The 23,861-nt window shown below is 27.2% G+C and overlaps 1 protein-coding gene across 8 annotated transcripts; it reads left to right on the forward strand.

Annotated features, from left to right (window-relative positions):
• Positions 1-999: 999 nt before the first annotated feature.
• LOC145749105 (rho GTPase-activating protein 12-like) lies at positions 1,000-22,933 on the forward strand. 8 transcript variants are annotated; one of them, XM_082565008.1, is made up of 25 exons: positions 1,000-1,241; positions 1,660-1,744; positions 2,457-2,627; positions 3,017-3,113; positions 3,826-3,879; positions 4,077-4,128; positions 4,478-4,599; positions 5,041-5,145; positions 6,394-6,488; positions 7,004-7,282; positions 7,753-7,858; positions 8,037-8,120; positions 8,440-8,763; positions 9,350-9,406; positions 9,828-9,875; positions 10,441-10,581; positions 11,270-11,371; positions 11,801-11,899; positions 18,356-18,458; positions 18,820-18,933; positions 19,505-19,603; positions 19,791-19,868; positions 20,208-20,342; positions 20,808-20,913; positions 21,750-22,933. In XM_082565008.1, exons 1-25 carry the CDS (start codon positions 1,079-1,081, stop codon positions 21,934-21,936), a joined length of 3,006 nt encoding a protein of 1,001 aa, XP_082421134.1. In that variant the 5' UTR covers positions 1,000-1,078; the 3' UTR covers positions 21,937-22,933. The 8 variants fall into 8 exon arrangements, with proteins under 8 accessions (XP_082421134.1, XP_082421135.1, XP_082421137.1 ...); XM_082565009.1 differs by having other exon boundaries at positions 8,479-8,763; XM_082565011.1 differs by lacking the exon at positions 9,828-9,875.
• The last annotated feature ends 928 nt before the right edge of the window (positions 22,934-23,861 follow it).

Here is a 23,861-nt window from a genome sequence, read left to right on the forward strand (position 1 = left end):
GTAGCTGTACAATAAATTTCTTTTCCGAAATACATTTAAAAAATAGAAATTGGCGAAGTTTAAAAAAGGTTACTGGTAATTTTACCATGTCACCATTGTTGTAGTACTCCATGGACGTGGCTTTTCTTTATGAGGTTCTGTGTTTGATCCTCACTGCTTCTATTTTGTATCGCCCTTAAATAAGGACCTAAAAGTTTTTTAAACTCCTGGTGTGCTTAAATAACAGTCAGCAGTTATGTTATTGGGCATTTATTAAATAATTTTCTTAGTTTACAAGTCAAATCAAGACTGTTTTTTAATTAGGAATAAATAATAAAAATACCGTTATTCAACGTGGTGTTAAATTTTTTCCAAATAGAGATGACGACATTTATAAACACAAGGTGGTGTTAAAGTAACTTTTTTAGTGTTGTTAATTTTTCTCATAGTTAGAAAAAGAATAAACAAACTAAAACTACGTCAACTATATATCTCTCTTTTATATTTGTTTTAACTCTATCTACACCAATAAAAATTTAATATTTATTTTATTAAACTTAATACATTTGTTTCTTAATGAATATAGTTTAAAATACTGATTTTTTTGTTGAAGCCAGCGATAGGCTGATAGGGCGTGCCCGAAAAATTACGAATAATATTTATTAAATATGTTATTAATGTTTCACTATTTAAAATAGTTGATGAAATGTTTAGAAATGGCGAAATTTATTAGGTAATGTTGTCACAGTTAAGCATTACAAACAAACAATATTTATTGTTAGTTAAGTAAAGAAAAAGGGGAAAATAAATGCGTAACCTTTTTTCAGTTTACTTAACAATATTTTCTGTTTATTAACAAAATGAAATTACTTTTACAATGTTTATTTTTTTTTTGAGAGACTGTATGTTTAGAAATACAAATAAGCAAGTTTTCATACATTTAAAAAAGGTATACTGGAAGACTAAATTAGACAGTTCTATTTTTTAACAAAATTTTTTCAATTAATATTTACAGAAGTTACTACATATTAATTTATATTAAAAAGTTTACATGATTTAATGGATTTATACACACTGGAATATTACTTACTGTAATGAAATGGCAAGTACTTTACTTCAAGAAGACCTGGGCAGAGTTGTCCATGTTGATTATAATTACAAATATAAGGCAAATGATGGGAAACTGATTTCAATAAATGAGGGAGAAGAATTTGTTCTAATTAAAAAATCAAATCCCGATTGGTGGCAGGTTATTAAATTAGGTAAATTATTATTTTATTAATTCTTTTAGTATTTTTTTGTGGATTTATTTATTTTTTGTATAAAAAGGCTTTAAACATAAGGCAACATTTGTTACTCTGACTCAGTCTTAAATTGACTCTGCCAGTTTGGGAAGTTACTGATTATAATCTTCTGATAATTAATCTACTGATTAGTTTTGGCTCAAAAAAACTTAATAATTTGTAGCCTTACTTATATGCATTACAGCATGGAAGCAGTGGGAATTAAACCCAGAACCTTACTTGCTATGAAAAAACCTATCGCGAAATGCACAATTTTTAAATTGATCGTTTTTTATTTATTTAATATATATAAATATTACCTTTTATATATATATAATATAATGTTTTAAATTTTAATGAAATTTTACGTTTAAAAAATTTTGTATTATTCTCACAGACCAGAAGAAACCGTTTTATATTCCAGCTGCTTATGTGACTGTTTCATCAAAAAAATTATTTCCTGAACATCATGCATACTTCAAGTTAGTTTTATTTATTTGTTTTATTATAAATATCAGTTAAATTTGAATTTTGATTTAAATTTTGGATCACTTTTACTTTGCCATTTTAAAAAATAATTAGGACTGTAAAAATCAAAAAATATTTATTTTAAAATATAGTAAACAAGTTAGAGATAACTGTAGATGGTGTAGTTGATTTTAATGCACTTTTTAATTGTCTGTTATCTTCATGTTTACCTTTGCTTATAAGAGTTTGTTTACTTTTTAACCTAATCTCTCTAATTAAACTTAATTACAAGGTCGTAACAACAGTAAGGTTTATTTTGGAGGTACATACACTCATTAGTTAAAAATTTACTTTGTTCAATGTACATCTAAATTTATACAGTTTGTAAATATGGTGTGTTGTAATAAAATGCGTTACTTTCATTTTGAATAAGGTGTGAAGGTGTTTAGGTTATATTCTATGTGTTTTAGTTTGTTTAACATATGTTTTTATGTTTAGTATAGAACAGTGTAACACTGGAATTAGATGTAATAGGATTTGCAACATTTTGCTAATTAAAACTTCAATAAGTTAAATAAATATGTAATTATGCATACTAAATATATATTTTAATGTTTAACTATAGATGATTTTGTATTTAGATTTAAATTAGGTGAGATTTTTTGCAAAATTTTAGTTTATATCTGTGTTAAATTAGTTACATAAATTGTTAAAATTAACTTATAGAAAAGCTCACACGGCTATGCAGAAATCCAAGAAAAAACAGAAATCCACTGCTCCTAATCATATAGAATCTCCAATACCCAAACATATAGGAAAAGAAAGAATAATTGCCCTGACTGGATCGAGGGAAGATTTAACTGTGTTCTCTGCATCAAGCAAGGATGATTATAAATTGTGAGTTCAAATTTTGATATGTGATTTTGAAATTTAAGAAGTGTTAAAAATGAAGTTTTTTGTACATCGATAAAATATTAAAATCACAAATTAAAAAAAAAACTGAATGGGTAACTAAAACCAGAAATATTAGAACAATTTGTTTGTGATTTTTAATATAAGTTATATTGTACTAAGGGATACAGCTTAGAGTAAAGAATGTAACTTTTTGTTTGATTATTTTTTTTTGTATTTGCAAAAAGTTTTAACAAACATTTTTAATTGACTTCAAATGAAAATATTTGTTGGTTTTTTAAGGACTATCTTGTTTAAATGAAATCAAAAATTATTTTGGTTTTGTCTGTGATAAATATTTTTAATTTAAATTTTTTATTTTTTTTTTGTTTTAGTTCGGAACTAAGAGCAAGTTGTGACTCGTTGGATCGATTTATCGAAAATGAAAATCCTTACGACGAGGTTCCCATGGATACAACACCTAGTGTTCAGGTTTCTATTTTATTTTCTTAATAATTTAATTTTAGTTAAAAAAAACTTGAAAAAAAAAGTTTAAAAAAAATTATAAAGCTTAACGATTATTTTAATCAACCATTCTTTTGGCTATAACACTGACAGTTAAGTGAATTGTAAACAACTATAACACAGTTGCAATTTAAATGGTTCTCATTAAAATTTATATCTGCAATTTTGCTGTTTTAAATTGATATGAACAAAAGTTAACATCATAAATATTTATTTACTAAATTCTTTTTTTGTTTGCCTATAAAACTCAACTTTAATTTCTTTGTTTTTTTTCTTGAAAATAAACAATGAAAAAATGATATTTTTTAATGATCGATATTTAAAAAAAATTTTAAAGATAATATTGTTTTTTATTGTATAACTTTAAGTTTTTGCTTCTGTTAAAAGCAAAATTATCCTTCTTTTTAATGAATGATTTACTTAAAAACAAACAAAAGTGAACAACAATAAATATTAAAATGAAACTACCTTGCTTCACTAACATATCAAAAAAATTCCGTTAAAATAAACTAATTTCTTACAATAATATTAAAAAGTTTGGGTCTTGGAATTTTATGCTAAATAAAACTTTTATAAATTTTATTTGGTATTTTGTCAAAGATGAAGCATAAATATAAGTCATTGTACACCTAAAAAAATTGGTTATATTTAAATTTATAATTGCCACTTTATTTTTCAGGCATATCAATCAAGGTTAAACGATTTTGAGGAACCTGAGTATGCAAATTTGGAGGTAAAATTTAAATTTTCTAAACTGATAATTAACCTTTTATTTTTCAATAATTGTTTTTTTTATTTAAATTTACATTTTATTAATTTTAGGTTTTTTAACTGTTTAAATATTAATTTAAAATTTATCATAGATTTTTAAGTTGCTTTTTAATAATTTATTTTAAATTTGTATATTTTATTTTTTAATTGAATTTTTAGACAATACAAAAATCGGTTGAAGATCATAGAGCAAAGAAAAAATCAAATTCCGGTAAAAATTTAAATCTAATCTGCAAACAATTTAACAATTATCAAAAAATCTGATTTTGTGAATTTTGATACCCTTTTTTATATTTGGTTATCCTCGATGTGGGAAGGTCGATTTCACGGCCTAAACATAGAGTAACATTTGTTACTCTGACCCAGTTATGAGTTGACTTTGGCAGTTTGGGATATTATGGATCGAAATAATAATTAAACTGCCGATTAAGTTTGACTCAGCAGGAGTTTATATCATTTATAGTGCCTTACTCAAGGATGCTACAGCATAAGAGCTGTAAAAGCAGTGTGGATTGGATCTATGACATTAATCAACTAAAACAAAACTTAATTTTAAAAAGATAAAGTAAAAAGGGTCTCTCACATGCAATATGAGACAGACAGTCCTCATGAAAGAAAAAGGGAGGAAAAATCAAACACTCTTCCTTATCAGCATTCACCCCAACATTCAACTACAGTAGAGGTAGGTTAGGGTGAAATTTAACTAGTTTTAATTTGTTTCTAAAAGACTTATTAAAAAATGTATCACTAGAAGTTCCGAGTTTAATTTCTGTATGCCTATATAAAATTTAGATATATTTTTTTTCATACTATAAGCTTAAAGAATTGATTATAAATTTGATTTTTTTTAATATCAAATAAAATAATTAAACAAGTTTAATCTATCCTAATAAGTGTGGCAGTCTTTACTTTAAATAAATCCAAAAAACAGCCTTTATTACAAATTCAATAATAAAACAAAGAAAATGGTATTTTGATATTTGATAGTAATAACCATTCTTATGATTATGTTGTGATGTCACTCTTTTATCAATAAAATCATATTTTAAAAAGAAAAACGTAGTGTTACATTATGTTATATCTGTTATATTATTGTGCAACTTAATTGTTTTATATTGTAAAGGTATTGAAGGATGGTTGGGAACTTCAACTCGACAATCAAACAGGGGGAAAATATTATTACAACTCGAACTCGGGCGAGATGAAAGTCAACTCACCTGAGCTTCATGTGAGTTTTGGTAGTTTACTTATACTTTAAACAGATTGACATAGTGCTTAAGTCTTTGAAAATCATATTGTAAGGGCTTTAGTTCGATTAGTTCATAGTTCATTCATATTTAGTTCATATTGTAAGTCTCTTAGTTATTTAAAAACAAAAGCTTTGTGGACAATATGTTTAATTTAAAGGTTTTTAAATTATAAAAACTGCTATTTGCGGTGCATGCTAAAATTACTATGGACAAATTGTTGTTGCAACTATATTAAAGCAAGTAATTCAAAAGTAAACCGCTAATAAATAAAAAAATCAGACTGTAGGGCAGATATATAACTAATATTCTTAAATTTATTTAATTTTATTAACCAACTTAAAATACTAATACCAGACAATCTATCATAAATTATAGAAAAATATTAATTTTCTGTTTAAAATATATTATCATCGAAAGTAAAAAATATAGACATAGCAATGTGGGTTTGAACAACCCATATCAGCTGAGTATTGATTACTCAAGTGCCCATTATTACAACATACTTGTAGAAGCCATTCAGTGTATATATAGTTTATTAAAGTTAGGTCATGTATAACCAGTATAATGATAACAACAATAAATAAAAAGGTAGGTTGGTTGAAATGAATATGGTGAAACTAAAACTTAATAAAAAAGCATAGGACTTATATTAAAATTTTTATAATAAGAAATTTATTGATTAGAAAGTTTTATAAATTTAAACATATTTAGAGAAGGTGTATATTGGGCTAAGCTTGGAATATATTTATGTTGAATATCAGCTTTTAAAATGGAAAAAAAAACTGCTGTTTGTAGTGCATTGGTGAACCACCCTAGGCAAATATAAGTTGCAATCATATTATGTCAATCAAATTGCCAACCATAAAATTTTTGACTACTCTTTGAAGTTGGTTTAAGTTTAATTCTAATCATTTTAACACTATCTGCTTATTAACTTAACAAAAAAGCTTTAAATTTTAGTGATTTTATCTATATACTTATATATCTGCTTAGGCTACCAAACTAATTCAATTTTAAATACATTTATATATATAGAAGCATAGTAGACCACATTTATGTATGTTTGAATAATAGGTCTACAAAATAAAAATACTGCTGTTTGTGGTGTGTAGGTAAATTATTTTGGTCAAATATTATTTGAAAGTTGCAACCACATGACAACAATAAAAAACATAGGGCAAGCTATTAAAAAAACAAATTCAGATAACATTATATGTTGTTTATAGGAAAAAGTTCACAAAATTGTTCCTCCAGCTGTGCCTGATGTTTCTAAGAAACCAACTTTGGACAAAAACAAACTCTCACCAACAGATGAAAAAAGGTAAGTTTTATTTCTTTTGGATGATTCTCTAGCATTGTATTTTCAACAGGCTTTTATTATCCTGCTATACTTTTTAGTTGCATTATCTAGTTTTGTATGTTAGTAAACTAGTAGCAGTACCTGGTTATTATTTTTGGGGTTTGACGAAACTCGTTTGTTCCCCCGAACCAGTCTTAAGTTAACTTTGGCAGTTGGGGATAATATAGATTATAATTGCCCAGTAATTATGCTGCTGATTAGGTGCTGGCTCAGCAGGAGTTTATAACACTTATAGCGCCTTACTCAAGGGCGCTACAGCATGAGCTCAGTGGGGATCAAACGTATGACCTCGGGTAGTGAATCCAAGTGTTCTGACCACTACACCAGGTTGTTGGTAAAGTACTGTCATGAGAAGTTAGTGGGCATTAGGCTATTACACCTCAAGCTTAAGTTGGGGGCTGGTGTTTTGAATATGTTATCATAAATTTTTCGTGAATTTAAAATATTTGAATTTTTATTTATTTTAAATTTTTCAGTGCATCGCTCCAAAGAAGACAAACCTCTCCGGCTCGCTACAAAGGAACTCGCAAAACAGCTTCCCTATCTTCCAAGAAAGATTTATTTAAGGTAGAAGTTGACAACCCTTGGACCAACACAAGATTAAGTCTCGATAACGAACTCAACACAAACACAAACAACAGCCGGCAATTTTCACCAGATTTGGATAAAAAGAAACACAAGAAAAATAAAAGTGACTCGAGGAGGGAGGCTGACGAACAAACCTACTCACCCATTACTTCTAATACCTCATCAAGGTTTGCTATTCAACTGGATTATTTCACAGCTTAGATTTTTTTAAATTGATGTACTCTTTATAGATAGTGGAGTTTTATATTTAATAACTTAAAGGCCATTAAAATAAAAAAAAGTGATTTGTGGTGCACAGTGTAGTCATTAGGACACTTGGTTTCACTACTTGATGTCCTCGGTTCGATGCCCACTGATCTTATGCTACAGCGCTCTTGAGTAAGGCGCTATAAATGGTATAAACTCCTGCTTAACCAATACCTAATCAGCAGCTTAATTATTGGGCAATTATAATTAATAATTTATTAAACTACCAAGGTCAACTTAAAACTGAATATAGGTAACTAATGATAATCCATGTTTAGGTCATGAAGTCGACTTTTCCACATCAAGAACAAATAAATATCTACAAAAATATTTTATAGTAAAAATATAGCCAGTAATGTAGAAAATCTAATAATAATCATTTATCTCTTAGGTCGAGTAGCTTTAATGCGGGACCAAGTAGTCCAATACAGGGTTGGATAAGGGAAAGAGGTGCAGATGGAGAAATTGTTTACATTAACGAAACAAATGGAGATAGGGTAAGTTTAAAGGTTTAAAATTTTGAGCTGCTTAATATTTTGAAAAAAGGGGACTTTAAAATATTTTGAAAAAGGGGGCTTTAAATTATTTAAAAAAAAGGTGTTAAAATTTTGGTGGTTTCAAAATACTTTTAAAAAGGAAACAAAAATTGATTTTAGTTATACTTATTTTTTTTAGTGGTGCGAAATGATAGACGAACAATCGGGAAAATATTATTATTTTAACGAGTTAACGAGGCAAACTTCATGGGATTTACCACAGGTATGATTAAGTTAATTATTTTAGGTATGTCAACCTTACAAAAAACCCAACATTTTTTATTAAAAATACACTTTAAAATATCAGACTTTTTTGTAAAGTTTTAAGGCTATATAGAAGTATATTAGGAATAAAATTGGCTAAGTTTTATATTAAGACAATGTATCTTTTGTAAAACTTTAAATTTTGATTAACTCTTTAAACTAATACTTAAGTAAAACTTGTAGTGTTTCTTGGCTTGTTTTAAAGCACTAACAGTTATATTAAATACTCTTATTGATATAACTTAGTGTGATGTGTATGTTAATGCATGTTATTAAAGTTTAACTTCGACGAAAATTATGAAACGGAAACTTATCAGACCGAGGAATTCCAACCCTCCGAAGAAACTAAAATCCTAAAAAAACGAAACACTTTAGAGCGGGAATCCTTAACTAAAGAACCTGATATTTCTATTGAGAAAAAACAATCATTATCACTGCCTAAAAACGCGTCGTTAAACACCAAACTTTCAACTCCGAAAGTGAGAACGGGACGTGGTTTTAAAAAACAAACAACAAGGATAATGCATGCCAAGTCTATGATACTTTTAAATGATGTTCAACCCAATGTGAGTTTTGACGAAGATCTGTCCCTTACACATCAGGTGATGATAGGTATTAGGGATACAGTAAAAGCTTAAGGTTTAGGGTTCAAATTACTACATAAGATCCGGGATTCAATCCCCACTGCTCTTATGCTGTAGCGCTCTTGAGTAAGGCACTGTAAACGGTGTAAACTTTTGCTGAGCCAACACTAAATCAGCAGCATAATTATTGGTCAATTATAATCTATAATATCCCAAACTGCCACAGGCAACTTGAGACTGGGTTGGGGTAACTGTTACTCTTGGTTTAGGCGACCTTCCCACATCGAGGATAAATAAAAATAAAAAAATTAACTTCAAAAATTTAAGAAATATATATTAATTTTTTTTAAAGATTTTTTTTTTGTTATTTTTGGTAGTTTTAAAAATTCTAAAAACTTTTAAATATTTAAGATTTCAGTGCACAAAAAGCATGTAAAAATAATAATATTTTAATAAACTAAAAATACTAATGTGTTTTTGCTTGCAAATTAATAATAAAAAATATTACAATTATTCATATATTGCATTTTTTTTAATATTTGATAATTATTTAATTAAATATAATTGTATGTTTAACTAATTAATTTAAAGTGCATGTTTTTAGTTGGGCACCAATTTAGGAAAATCTTTTTCATCTGAACAAAATTTATCTAATGACTCGGTAAGTTAATAAACTAATTTTTTTTAAAAATGGGTTTTTAAAATTTAGCAGGACATTTCTAAAAGTTCGGGTGTCATTCTACTTAAATTTTTTAGTTAACAAAAATTGTTAAAAATTGCATTTATATATTATTAAAATAATGCATGTAAATTTGTTGTGATTTAATCTTAATAAAAACACTTTTTACTAGTTAAAAGCATGAATCTAAATTATTAAAATTTCAAATTTATTGTTAATTTTTACCTGTTAGAAGGCATGTTTATTTCTAAAAATATAAAATGGTAAAAAATGTAGAAGAAATTTATATTTTTTTTGTATTAAATATAATTCAAAACCAAATTTAACCAATTTTTTGTGTAAAAAACTTTCTTTAGGCTTATACTAATCCATGTCAATACTTAATACTTTTAACTTAATGTAGGGCTCAATTGAAGACCGAGATATTTCTGGTGTCCCCCTACCACACCCAGTATGTCAATAATTTCACTTTTTTTAATTTCTTACTCTTTTTTATTTATATATTTTTTTTAGATAAATTTTTAAAAATTTTGAACTAATTTATAAAGTTAAAGGCCAACTGTCTCTATAATATCTTCTTAGTTTTTAAATTTTAGCCTAACATTTATAAAACTTTTGTTAAAGGGTATCTTTTAATAGCACTATTTTTGCGTTTAGTCATTCTTTTAATTAACATTTTATAGCAAAATTTTGAAGTATTATAAGCCTTTAAATTCAATCAACCACAAACTGAAATACTGTTATTGAAATAAATAATTATTTCAACTGTTTACAACATTTAAAATAACTTAAAAATGTTGTATTTTAATTTTAACACACTTACTAATTTTACAAGTTAAATTTATAGTAATGTATTTTTTGCACACTTAATTATTACTTAGATTTTTCACATAGTATAGCCCTGTAATTATAATTTGAACAATTTTAAATTAACATTTGTTGGTGTTCAACTTACCTTAAAGTAGGTAGCATAATTTTTTTTAATTGAAATTTTAAATTTTTTTTTGTTATTTTAGATTATTGAACGAAGTGGAAAACTATATTGGACAAAATTAATGGAAGCTGGGAAGAAACAAAAGAAGAATTGGGTGCAACAATGGGTTGTATTGTTAGCTAACAATCTACTATTTTACAAAGATCATAAACAGGCTACAATGGTAAGATTATCATTTTAAAGGAGGATTTAAAATTAGTTACGAATAATTTTTTCTTTTTTTATGTATTTTTTTCTTTTTTTTTACAATAAAACTACTGGTTCATAACTTGAATCACAGACTAAATTTTAATGTTCGTCATCAGGTTTCTACTTGTATTTGCCTACAATTATTTACATGCGCACCACATGTGGCATTTTTATGCATTTTTTAGGCCATTTTATTAAACATGCATATATATATATAATAATTGTATGCTAAGCTTCATTATATATAACTTTAAAACTAAGCAAGCTACACTCTTTGCCCTAAAGACCAGCGCTAACAGATATCTTAAATACGTCCCAATCGCGCTCACTTACCCTATAAAAATATAAAAAACCTATATTACCATATTACCCATTACCTTCATTACCCTATTAAAATATCAAATCACCTTAAAAGAATATAGAAAAAAAAACCTAAGCAAGTGGTCAATAAAATATATTTCTTCCAAAGCAGCATTTTTTAAACTTTACAGACATATTTTAAACTTACATACATACTAATTTATCATTAATTAACTTTATTATATATAACTTTAAATCTAGCAAGCAGAAACTAAAATGTATTTGTCTTTAGTCTTTTTTTAAACAGATTAATTATAAAACTTAAAATAAAAGTTTAACCATTAATTTTTTCTCTGAAACAGACAAAAAGTCTTCCACATGGCAAACCTGAGAGTAGTTGTGATTTAAGGGGAGCTAAGATAGAATGGGCAAAGGATAAGAGTAGCAAGAAGAATGTACTGGAGGTAAGAATGTTACTAGGATTTATTAAATTTAAATTTAAGTTATATATTAGTATCAAATTCAAATTTTTTTTTTGCACATTTTTATCGTTTTTTAATGCCCAATTTTTTTTGGTCTAAAAAGGTTTAATTTTTTGGCCGCTAGGTGATGATATTAAGCCTTTAAGAACAGTATTTTAATGTATTGTGGTACACTAGTCATGGCATCAGATTATGAGCCGAAAGGTTTTGGGTTCGAGCCCCACCAATGCCACATTATTTACTCTTGAGCCAGGCATTTACAGATAGCTTAAACATGTCACAACAGCATACGCTTTCTTAAATAAAATATAAAACCTATCACCTTAAGATAATACAAAAAAATAGACAAAAATATGTTTAGTGTTATATTAAAACCTTAAATTAAAAAGCTTAATTTTCATTTTTTTGTAGTTGCTGACAATACGGGGTTTATCCTTATTGTTACATCACGAAGACAGTTCAACCATATTGAAATGGTTGCAAGCAATAAAGACCAACATTATCAAAGCTGTAAGTTTCATATCTAAATTTATATTCTTTTCTATCTAAAAATATCAATAGAAAATTAATTTTCAAGTCAGCAAAAAATTGATATTGGTGGTGTTGAAGTATTTTAAGGTTTTCAAATTTTAACTAAGTTTATTGTTTAATTGTGTTTAAATATTTTTAGCTATATTGCAAAAATTGTAATTAGTAATTATATAAAGTTTTAATTATATATTTTATGCAGGCATTCGTATATATTTAAGGTAAACTAAATTTTATTCTAAAAGCATGGAATATTTTCAGTTATTTTTATTTTTTTTCAGTTTTGTTTTATTTATGTCAGTGTTATTATAAAATAACGTACTCAATATAGCAATAGTAAATATCATAGTAATAATCATTACTATAATACCTAATATGTTAGTGGTTTATATTTATACAACTATGTTAAAAACCTACGTATATTAATTCGTTTGTTTGGGCAAAGTAGTTTGCTATTCTAGGTTTAGTAATATACAGATAGCTATAGTGTAAGTTAATTTATGTATGTGAATAACACGTTTTTAGTTGAGGGTAATTTTGTAAAGTTTAATGTTAAATGAACAACGTGATATTAGTTATAGTTAGTTATTATTAAAATTATAAAAATTTTGTTTAATTTGTTGAAAAAATTTAATGATATGTATGTTTAAACGATGGCTATTTACTAATATGTATAATATGAGTGTAAACATACACGTTAAACTGCAGACGATTGCTTGGGTAATGTTACGCATTTGTTATTGTATCTTATATTTAATTTTAAGTCTTAGTTAAGAGTATATAGCTTTAGGTTGAGGAATTAATTGTTAAATCTTAAATTTATTTAGCTTAATCTTAGTTAGTTTTAGATTTGCGTTTTTTTATCACCATCATTATGAGGGTTCTGGTTTTTTGTATGATTTTAGGAAGGGTGTGCTGTTGTGATATGTTTAAGCTATCTCTAAACAATAAGTTTAAATGCGATTAGTGTGGCATTGGTGCGACTTGAACCCCGAACCTTTCGGCTCGTAGTTCGATGCCATAATCACTAAACCACAATACTGGAATTCTTTGTGATAATATACAAACGTTAATATGTATAGCATATACTATGTGGTAAAAACACATTTTTTCAACTAGTTAGAATAAATATAAGGTAAATTATAACATGCGTAAAGTTAAAAATTGTCTTGTATCTATAGTTTCAGTTACCTCAATTTTAAAATTAAATAAAAAAATTTTCTTGTTTAACATAAAAACCCTACAGGTTATATATCCCGACGTAGCTCGTTACGTCATTTCTTACTTCCGTGTGGCTGTTAAGCATTCAGGAAGCTATGAGTTAGCATTCAAATGGTTTCTATAATGCCTCGAATCAATGAAACTGTTTCCCGCTTAGTATAGTAATGTTAGACATTTGAGATAGTGTTAGGCATTCGAAATTAACTCGGTTAGTTAAATATATTAAATGCACTCGCGTATTAGTAGCGTTTAGCTATGTTTAATACAGTATAGCATAGTATAAACAACAGGTAAAGGTATTGAATGACGTTTAGATAGTGCTTACAATTACATTACAATGTAAATACGTTATAGCTAAGGTATATTTAATGTTTATTATGTGATATAAAAACGCTGCTTATTTTCAAGTTTTATATTTTAGTTAGCTTATCTTAATACTATGCAGTTCAAAATATATGAAATATTTTTAGTTATTATAAGAAATTTTTATTAATACAATCATTAGTATTTTAACCTTAATTTTCGGGTCAATTACTTAGAAATTAAATCGGATATTAGGGTTATTAGTGACTGATATTATGTAAGGTTTATAGTTTTTGTTTTAAATGCTATTTAAGAAATCTAAGACGATTTTTAATTGTCTTGATATGGTCGCAACCCTCAACTAATATTTGCCTGCAATAATTTACCCGCGCACCGCAAACAGCAGTTTTTATTTTATTTTGTAGGCCTATAAATTGGATATACATATATATATATATATATAGATAGTTGTACATTTTTGCGAAATAGTTAGGATTTATAAGATGGGTAAATAATTTAATTTTGAGTATATACTTAAACAGTAATATAAATATATATCCCAATTAAGTTATTGTTAAGTAATGTATTTTGTATTAAGGAAAAATAGGTTTAAATAAACAAATAGCGTAAAAAAAAGATTAAGTTTTAAAATATTTATGTTAATTCTGTTATGTTTTTGAAACGAACATCGTCTCATTCGAGAAATGGAAAACAGAATAAAACGGTAAGAATTAGCAAGATGATATTTTTGTTTAAGTTTAAATAATTGCACGGTTTATTATTTTGTTTAACTTTTTTAACGATTTCCGTTTGTTTTTTCTATTATATATATTAACAAAAACGTATTTAATTTTATAGTTAAAGTTTTAGTATTTTAAAAAAGATTTTTCTACAGCGCAAAATTAATTAAAATTTGTAAAATATATTTTGTTACAATTTAGTCTATTTTAAGAATATTAAATTCAAATTTTTTTAACAATTATTTTGTTTTAAATGTTAGTTTACAATTTGTTTTAAATATAACTAAACACAATCCACAAAAAAAGTGTTTAATTATAACGTTTATATATGATATTTTATAAACGTAAAATATTTACCTTTTTTTAACTTTTAATATACTTATTATCATATTAATATCACTTACTCGGTAACAAAGGATTATGTATGTGTAATAATCGATGATTATATGTCATAATAATCTTATTAATATCATTGTGATTTAATTTATTTTACCTTATTAAGAATAAAAAAACATTTAAAAAAGTAATTAATATTTTAATTTTTTGGATTTTGTCTTTGTTACATTTCTGCTTATATGACGTCAGGAATACTTATATGACGTCATATTAAGCCAAAGGGGCATTTTTCGTACCACGTGGTTACTTCGTTATAATAATAAGATCACGTGATATTATGTCGCCACAATTAGAATTGTGTTAAAATCGCGCGCAAAACTTCATGTCATTATTGAAGTTTGTTTCTTAATTATGACGTATTTCACGATTCCCCGTTTTGCGAAAATTTTTGCAAAAGTAAACAGTCTAATGTTAGTGTACATAATAGCATATGCGGTATAGTTGTTAGTTGTAAGATACGAATAGAAGTAGCTACGCTATATTAACTTTTAATGGAGTTAATTAGTTTTAATCAAACTATATTAACAAACAGGTGTTTTAGCTTTGTATTTAGCTTTAGTTCTGTTATAAATGGGTATAGTTTGTGCAGTTTTAGGCCTAAATTTATAAGAAATTGTTAAGTTTTTATCATATTTTTGTGACCGAATATTTTAAGTTACGTAACTTGAAAAAATGTAATGGTGTGTGTAATATTGAAAGGTCACATTATGCTTCCATGCTGTAGCGCCCTAGAGTAAGGCCTTTAAAAACAGTACGGATTTCTGCTAGGCCAAAAAGCCATCGGCAGTTTACCTATTTGGCAAATATAATCTATGTTATCCTAAACTACTAAAGTCAACTTGAGACTGGGTCGGGGTAACTGATGTTACTCTATGTTTGGGCCGTGAAGTCGACCTTTCCATATCGAAAAAACGACAAAAAAATGTACGATATTTTTATTTTTTTTATTTTGGTTTTTCGCGCATTGATAAAAGTAAATAATAAATACGATATACAATTAATATTACAACAATGCGACGAGAAAAAATGACAAAATCAATTTTATGATTTAAAACATGCCAAAAGTAATAATGTTTACATAAAGATTTTATAGTATATTATGACATGGTCACCAAACCCATATTAAGAACGCGTGTTATAAAAAATAAATTTTCGTTAATTAATTAGTTTGTTGGTGAATTAATTGCGTTATACTTATTTTTAATATCAAATATAATGTATTTTTGATAAATCATGACAGTTTTATTTATATATTAACTTACAATAGCCAATCTAATATATTAACTAATGGTTTTAAATTTGGATTAATTTTTGTTTTACCTTAATATTGATAAACGTTAAAAATAATGATGACAATAATTTTAATTTCCGTTCATTGTTATTTATTTAACTTCCTATTATTTTATAACAATGCAGTTTTGTGTTGAATCATTGTTACGTTGAATAGGTTTTGTTTTAGCACAAAATGATATTTAAGTTTAATATAGAGATAGAAAAATTAGCAAAAAAGAAAAATTATATATCTTAAAAAATATAGAAAAAAGTGTGTAAATGTGTAAATATTAGTGAATAAAATAGGTAGTTTTATTTTATATATAAAAAAAAGTAATTTATATCTTTATTTAAATAGTAAATTAGACAAAAAACAGTAAAATTTATTTTTTGTATTTTATATTAATTTTTTTATATATATATGAAAGTTTATAGTGGATAAAAATGTTGTTTTTATTATTTACAATTCTCTAGTAATTTATATATATTTATATATATATTTTTTTGGTTTATCATGCATTAATAAAAGTAAATAATAAATACGATATACAATTAATATTACAACAATGCGACGGGAAAAAATGACAAAATCAATTTAATGAAACATTCCAAAAGTATTAATGTTTACATAAAGATTTCAAGTATGTTATGGCATGGTCAACAAAACCCAAATTTAAATATAACAAAAAAATATAAAAACATTGCCATATATGTTTATAAAATATACTACCCCATGAAATATTTAATTGTAATCCCCTTTTCTGTAATACCAGTTAAAATTTCTATAGCAAAGTTGTCCTTCTTTGTTTTTATTTATAAGCATTTAAAAAATTCTTTTTTTAATATGACGCAACTCGACGTAAACCTGTTTCAAATTTTACTTAATTCACAAGGAAATCTTTTTTTATTTTGATTGTTTCCTGTTCTTGTTTGGTCATACAACTCCTTTATTCCCTAACAATGAACCATTACTGTTTCAATAACAAAGTTAAACTATGTCTTTAATTGTTAAAAGTATGACTAGTTTGTTGTTTAAGATTAGGATAGAAACATAAAAGAATAAAATGTATAAACCTTTAACCAAAACAGCATTTAACAGTTTGGTAAAAAATTAGGGGAAATTTCGTAACATTTAAGTTTTCATTTGACTTTCTGTTTCAGTTTAAAATCGTTTTAAATTTGTTGATTAAGAAAGCAACTGGTAATTAGTAAAATGTAAGTAAAAGTTATGGAATTTGTTTAGTTACAACAAATGTAAGAAAGAATTTAAAGAAGTTTTTCTGAAATTGAAAATAGGAAAATTGGGACTAACAAAATACAATGCAATCTATAGTTTCAAAAGGTCCTCCTTATGTCTCACCTAGAAAAAACAGAAGAAAATCAAGTCAAATAATGTCATCAGCGGGGCTCGAACTAGGAACCCCCGGTCAGTACCGGCTTAAATCTGATGACATATCCACGCAGGAGAATGTTATTGAAGAACAGAAGTTAAATCTAAAGAAATGTCATACTGAATTAATGAACAAGACTGTTGACAACGATGTGTTTCAGCCCGAAGGAGAGCCAAAAACTTCGACAAAAAACAACTACATCGATCTGGTTAGTGCTAAAGAAACGCAAAATAAAAAAGAAGATAAAAAAATCAAGAAAATTTTAAAAGCGCAGTCGTTTACCCAAGCTACTACAAGTTCTACTCAAAACAGCGATACTAACTACTTTGAGACATCAAAGTCATTAAAATTAAATCATCATGGTGGTTCAACAGGGGACTTGACACCTTCTCCGCTAAATTTAAACAAGAAATTTGTCCTCGAAAAGTCAATGATTAGCCCACCAATGTCTCCTGTCCAGAAAACTGCAACTCTTCCAGCTAACATGTCGTTAAGAAAAGATAAACTACAGAAGAATGAGCAAAATCGTTTGTCATTCACACCGAAAAGTATTTTTAAAAAGTTTGGCCGAAAAAGATCGACTGGAAATAATTCTGTATGTTTCATGGTTCTGTAACGTTGTTGTTATTTATTTAAAGATGTTTGTTTTAAAATAAGGTTTTGGAATGATCCCACTGTTTTTCTGTTATAGTGCCCTTAATTAAAGCATTATGAACTTCAAGAATTAACAAAAAAATTAATTTTTGGGAAATCATAGTTTTTGTATCAATTTATTTAAATACTATTTTTAGCAATTTCATCAAAATTTTCAGTTATATTGATACAATTATATTCATTTTACATTGACAAGGGTTTTGATTTTTGGGGAATTCCTGAATTTTTTTTTTTTGGTTTTTTATGATTTATGTGCAATATTATTTAAAACATTTGTTTTTATTTTATGTTTTTGTTACCAAATTTTTTTTAAAAACAACAGACCTTAAAACATGTTTTAAATTTTTAAAATAAAGATTTTATTATTTAATATTAGTTCTTAAAAATCTATAAATTATAGAAAATTTTATTATTGAACAGTTTTCGAATTTATTTTTTAACTTTTTTATATTTTTTACTAGAACCAAGTAGATCCATTGGAAGCAAGCGACTTTTTCTACAACACTAAAGTTGAAGAAGAAGAAGAGAATGACACAAAAAAGAAAAAGGACAAAAAGAAAAAAAGTAACTCTCTCATTTTTTGTGAACTTTTGTTAAACTTATAATAAACAATTCATAACTTAAAAATTTTACTGAATGTAAGATAATAAACACTGGGCACATGAGGTCATGGGTTCAATTCAATTCAACTCCTAAGGTCATGGGTTCAATTCAATTCAATTTATAAAGAAACAGTTATTGTGCTAACTAGAGCTTAAATCTCGAAATAATTCCAAGTTAAATTATTTCTATTATACCCCCATGCTAACAACCTAAGTTTTCTAAGATATTTTTAGAATAACAAAATTTTAATTAAACTATAACATTATTTTTGTACACTAAAAACAAATCTAGTTTTAATTATTTAATTAATTGTTATTTTTAGCAGCTCGACATGGTTCTGATGCCAAAAACTCAGACAGAGTTCGAAGTAAATTAAAAAAGTTTATTCAGAAAAGACCGACCATGGAGAGTTTGCAAGAAAGGGGAATTATCAAAGGTTTTAAATTTGTTGTTTGTTAAGATTATTTGTTATTTACATATTATTTAATTATTTTACATATTATTATTATTTAATTATTTTACATATTATTTGATTGCCTGATTTACAGTCTGCATTTTAATTGTCGTAATATGGTTGCAACGTAGCAGCGAGGTGTAGTGGTAAGAACACTTGCTACACCACCATGAGGTCGTGGGTTCAATCCCCACTGCTCTCGTGCTGTAGCGCCCTTAAGTAAGGCGCTAAATGCTCCTGCTGAGCCAGCACTTAATTAGCAGCATAATTATCGGGTAATTATAGTCTCTATAATTTTCCAAACTGTCATAGGCAACTCCAGACTGGTTCGGAGTAACTGATGTTACTCTATGTTTAAGTCGCGCATTCGAACTTCCCACATAATATTTGCCCATGATAATTTACCCGAGCACCACAAGTGGTAGTTTAATTTATGTTGTTGGACTATAAATTGGACATACACAATTATTTGTATTTGAAGGCCATTTGTATGTACCTTTCACCAAGCTCCATTATATATGAATTTAATTAAAAACTATTTTGTTAAACTTAGAAACTGTGTTTGGATGCCCACTACAGAAGTTATGCGAAAAAGAGAAAACTACAATTCCTAATTTTGTGAAACTTTGTGTTACTGAGGTTGATAAGAGAGGTAATGTCCATGTTAATATATTTCTATTTATACAAACTTAATTTTAAGAAAAATATAGCTATGTTAATATTTATAAAATGAATAAATTTTGATTGTAAATTTTCACTTTTTAATTTTTTAAATTGACAAATTTTTTACTTTTTTGGTTTTATATTATTTTTTTAAGTATATTTCTTTTTTTTTCCAGGTTTAAACATAGATGGAATCTATAGAGTATCTGGAAATTTATCTCATGTTCAAAAACTTAGATACATGATTGACCGAGGTAACCTAAATTAAAATTTACTTTTTATATATCTTTATGTGGAAAGATCGACTTCACGACCTAAACATAGAGTAACATTTGTTACCCCGACCTAATCTTAAGAATTCAGGATAATATTAAAAATTAGTGCTCAATAATTAATTTACTGATTGGTTTTTGGCTTTCGGGAAGTTTGTACCATTTAAAGCCCTTTACTTAAGGGCACTACAGCATAAAAGCAGTGGGGATCAAACCAAGAACCTTATGTAGTAAAGCCAGGTGTTTAACTACTACATCACTGTGTCATTTTTAAACCTTTATTATCCTTATAACTTCTTAAACAATATCTTTATATTTTAGATGAAAAAGTAGATTTAAGTGAGCCCCAATGGGAAGACATCCATTTAGTCACAGGAGCTTTAAAGTTGTTTCTACGTGAGCTTCCCGAACCAATTATTCCTTTTGACTTTTTTGATAAATTCATCACTGCCTGTAGTAAGTAAAATGTGTTTATGTAATGTGGCTGATGAGTTTATAAAGTAAAAATATTGTTATACAGTTAGACTTTTATATTTTGGAAAAATCTATAAGTGCTTGCAGTAAATTTATAGGTTAATTTCTTTTTTTTATGTCTCATTTATAATTTTATCTTTTTTTAAATTTGTTTATTTCTGATTTTGGAAGGCTGACTTCATGACCTAAACATAGAGTAACATCAATTACTCAGACCCAGTCTCGAGCTGCCTGTGGCAGTTTGGGATATTATTGAGTATAATTAAACTGCTGATTAAGTGTTGGCTCAGTAGGAGTTCATACCATTTATAGCACCTTACTTAAGGGCGCTACAGCATGAGAGCAGTGGGGATCGAACTTAGGATCTTAAGAGCCGAATGATGTTTAACTATAAAATGTTATTTACGGTACTAAAAATATATTTTAACCTAACATAAAATTTCATAGAAATACAAGATCCTAAACAACGGATAACAGCAATGACCAAACTGGTTGAGATTTTACCCAAACCTAACAAGGATACTTTAGCTTATCTTATGACTCACTTTCACAGGTATATTGGGGCATTGTTATTTGCTTGTGATGTCATCTTATTGTTTGTTGTATATAGCTAATTAGGATATTAATAACGCTTAATCATAGTGTATGATTTGCTTTATTTTTTTTTTACTTCCAAATTTAAAAAAAAAAACATTTTTTTTGTATATATCTTTATCCTCGATGTGGGAAGGTCGAATGTGCAACCTAAAAATAGAGTCCCATAAGTTACTCCGACCCAGTCTCGAGTTGCCTGTGGCAGTTTGGAATATTATAGATTATAATTCCCCAATGCTTTAATTGCTGATTAAGTGCTGGCTTAGCAGGAGTTTGTACCGTTTATAGCGCCTTACTCAAGGGTGCTACAGCATGAGATCAGTGGGGATCGAACCCACGACCTCATGGTGGTGTAGCAAGTGTTCCTACCATTACACCACGCTCCCGGGACACTTATAATTAGTGGTGGCTTAGGGTTAAATATTAAGGGCAGTATAATAACATTTTTGTAGACTTAATTTAAAATTAAAACTAACTTTAAGAATTAATTTGTTTATATTGTCAAAAAAGTTTTGGCAACTCTTTTTAGCGCCAGTGTTGCCAAATTTGTTCAAAATGTCAAATTTTAGAACAGAAAATTGTTTTGGAATAACTTTTAATTGGCAACACTCATTTGGCTCTAATTTTTTTAGGAGATGGCCAAAATTGCGCTATATTGTACAAATCTTACCCAGAATTAAGTTTTCATTTTTTGTTTTAAAATTATTATTTAAACTTGATCTAAATATTTATGAATAACTAAGTAGTAGGGTATTCCCCTTATTATTGTTTACCAAATTCACCTTCAATCTACAGAGTGGTGGAACACAGCAGCAAGAATCGAATGCAAGTTCAAAATGTTGCCATCGTGTTTGGACCAACCCTTTTACTCAAACCAGACGACCAAAAAGACCAATCCGGTGGTCATATGGCAATTTATATGGTTTATCAGAACCAGATTGTTGACTTTATGCTTACAGAATACGCCACCATATTTAAATGATCGCGCTATAACGTAACAATAAGCATTCCTGTTGTGACGTAACAATCGTGTAAATGACGTAACAATGTAAGACCAGTGACGTCACAAAGATTGTTGAAATCTGTTAAAATGACGCGAGGTTTTATAAAGTTACACTTCGGACAAATTGTGATGTAATAAAGTGGTGTTATGAGGTCATTATGCTGCTTATTATGACGTGGTTAATATGCAGTAGAACCGAATAAGTTTTATGTTATTGAAAGAAGCAAAAATTAAAAATTAAAAAAAACTTTTTGTGTGTGGATAGCTATGCACAAATATTTTCCTTAAATATATTTACATTTTGAGGAATTCATCTTTGCTAAGTTTTAATAAATCAAAGTACATTTTATATCCTGAAACAAAATAGGTTTTTGTTTAATTTTTTTATAGTATATTCAGTTAAAGCATTCTAATGGTGCGAATTTTTCTACGTTTTTGTTTTTTCTTGGCATTTTTTTATCACATTCTGTTTATAAATAGATATATATATTTCTCAAAACAATTACTTCTTCGTATTTTCTAAATTTAATTTTCAAGAATTTAAATTTTTAAGAATTTTTTTTTTGGTTTATTTAAATATAGGCACACTATTTATAATTTTGGTTTCTATATTAAGTAACGCTATCGCTGGGTTGTTTTTTTATTATTTCTAAATTTAAATTTTGTTGTTAATTTTACAAACTTATCAAACAGGTTATATAAAAAAATTAGGAATTGTTTTTTGCACTTTATTATAGTTAATTAGTTAAAATTATATATGATACTTTCTAAATTGTTAAAAACATAAACTTTTTGTTGTTTTTACATTTCAAAATATTTATTTTTTGTTTTCCAAAAATCTTGTTGTAATAATAATATTCTAGCGAGGACAATTAATATTTAAATTGTGACTGAATCGATGTGTTTATAATGCACTTTGCGAGGAAATATATATAAACACCTCTGTTATGCTTTGTTATAATTTACTTAAAGCTTTTATTTGTATCTTATCATAAGAAAAAATATTTAATAAAGTTCTTATAAAGTTTTAATCTTTATTGAACACCACATCTTATTTTTAATAGTTTTAAAATGTCAAAATTATTTTAGATTTCTAAATTTTATACAAGACTCAAATTATAATATTTTTTAGCAATATTTATTATCCAAAAAGCATTTCTTTCCATTTAGAATAAGTAGCAATAAGGCTATAGTGGCAAATGCATAAAGCGAAGTTAATGCAAATAGAACTCGATGAATCGAAAAATACCATGCTAATAAAATAGGTTATAAACTCAGCAATAACTAGAATTAAAGACGAAACTGTTGTACGAAAAACTGCCGATGTACATCTCGATCTCACGATAGTTTTTATGGATTTAGTTTTTAAATTTTTATTGTATTCGGAATAATATCGGTTTTCATTTTGTCGAAGTTCGCGCACAATTTTGTAAGCAAACGTTTGCGAACTTCGTTTTTGCACGGTCTTCACCGGAGACTGAGTTTCTACTTGTTCGACGACCTTTATTTTCGGGCTCATGGAAGAGGGCCGAGTAGTGGTGATTACTTGTGGCAACGTTGTTGGTGGAGTTGTAAACTGAATTGAGGATCTTGTCGACTGCTTTTTTTCGCCGTTAACTTTTGTCCCAATAGGGGAAGAGTTAGCGCTTGGTATTTTTCCGTCTAAGCCATAATACAACGAGGAATCTTCGACTATTTCATTGTATGTCCACGACTGATCATTTTGCATAGTTTGGAATATACAATCTTGTTTAGCAGCCCGGTCTGTTATTAAGTTATTGAAAATTGCGTTCTGTTCGCCTTTCATTTTCTTGCTTACTAGCGCTTGTTTGTTTAACATCCCACGACATGTCTTTGTCGTCTCTTCTGTGAGTTGAATATTAACATCAGAATATCCTTCAAAA

The sequence above is a fragment of the Corella eumyota genome, chromosome 1, assembly GCF_963082875.1.
Source record: "Corella eumyota chromosome 1, kaCorEumy4.1, whole genome shotgun sequence".
Taxonomy (NCBI): Eukaryota; Metazoa; Chordata; class Ascidiacea; order Phlebobranchia; family Corellidae; genus Corella; species Corella eumyota.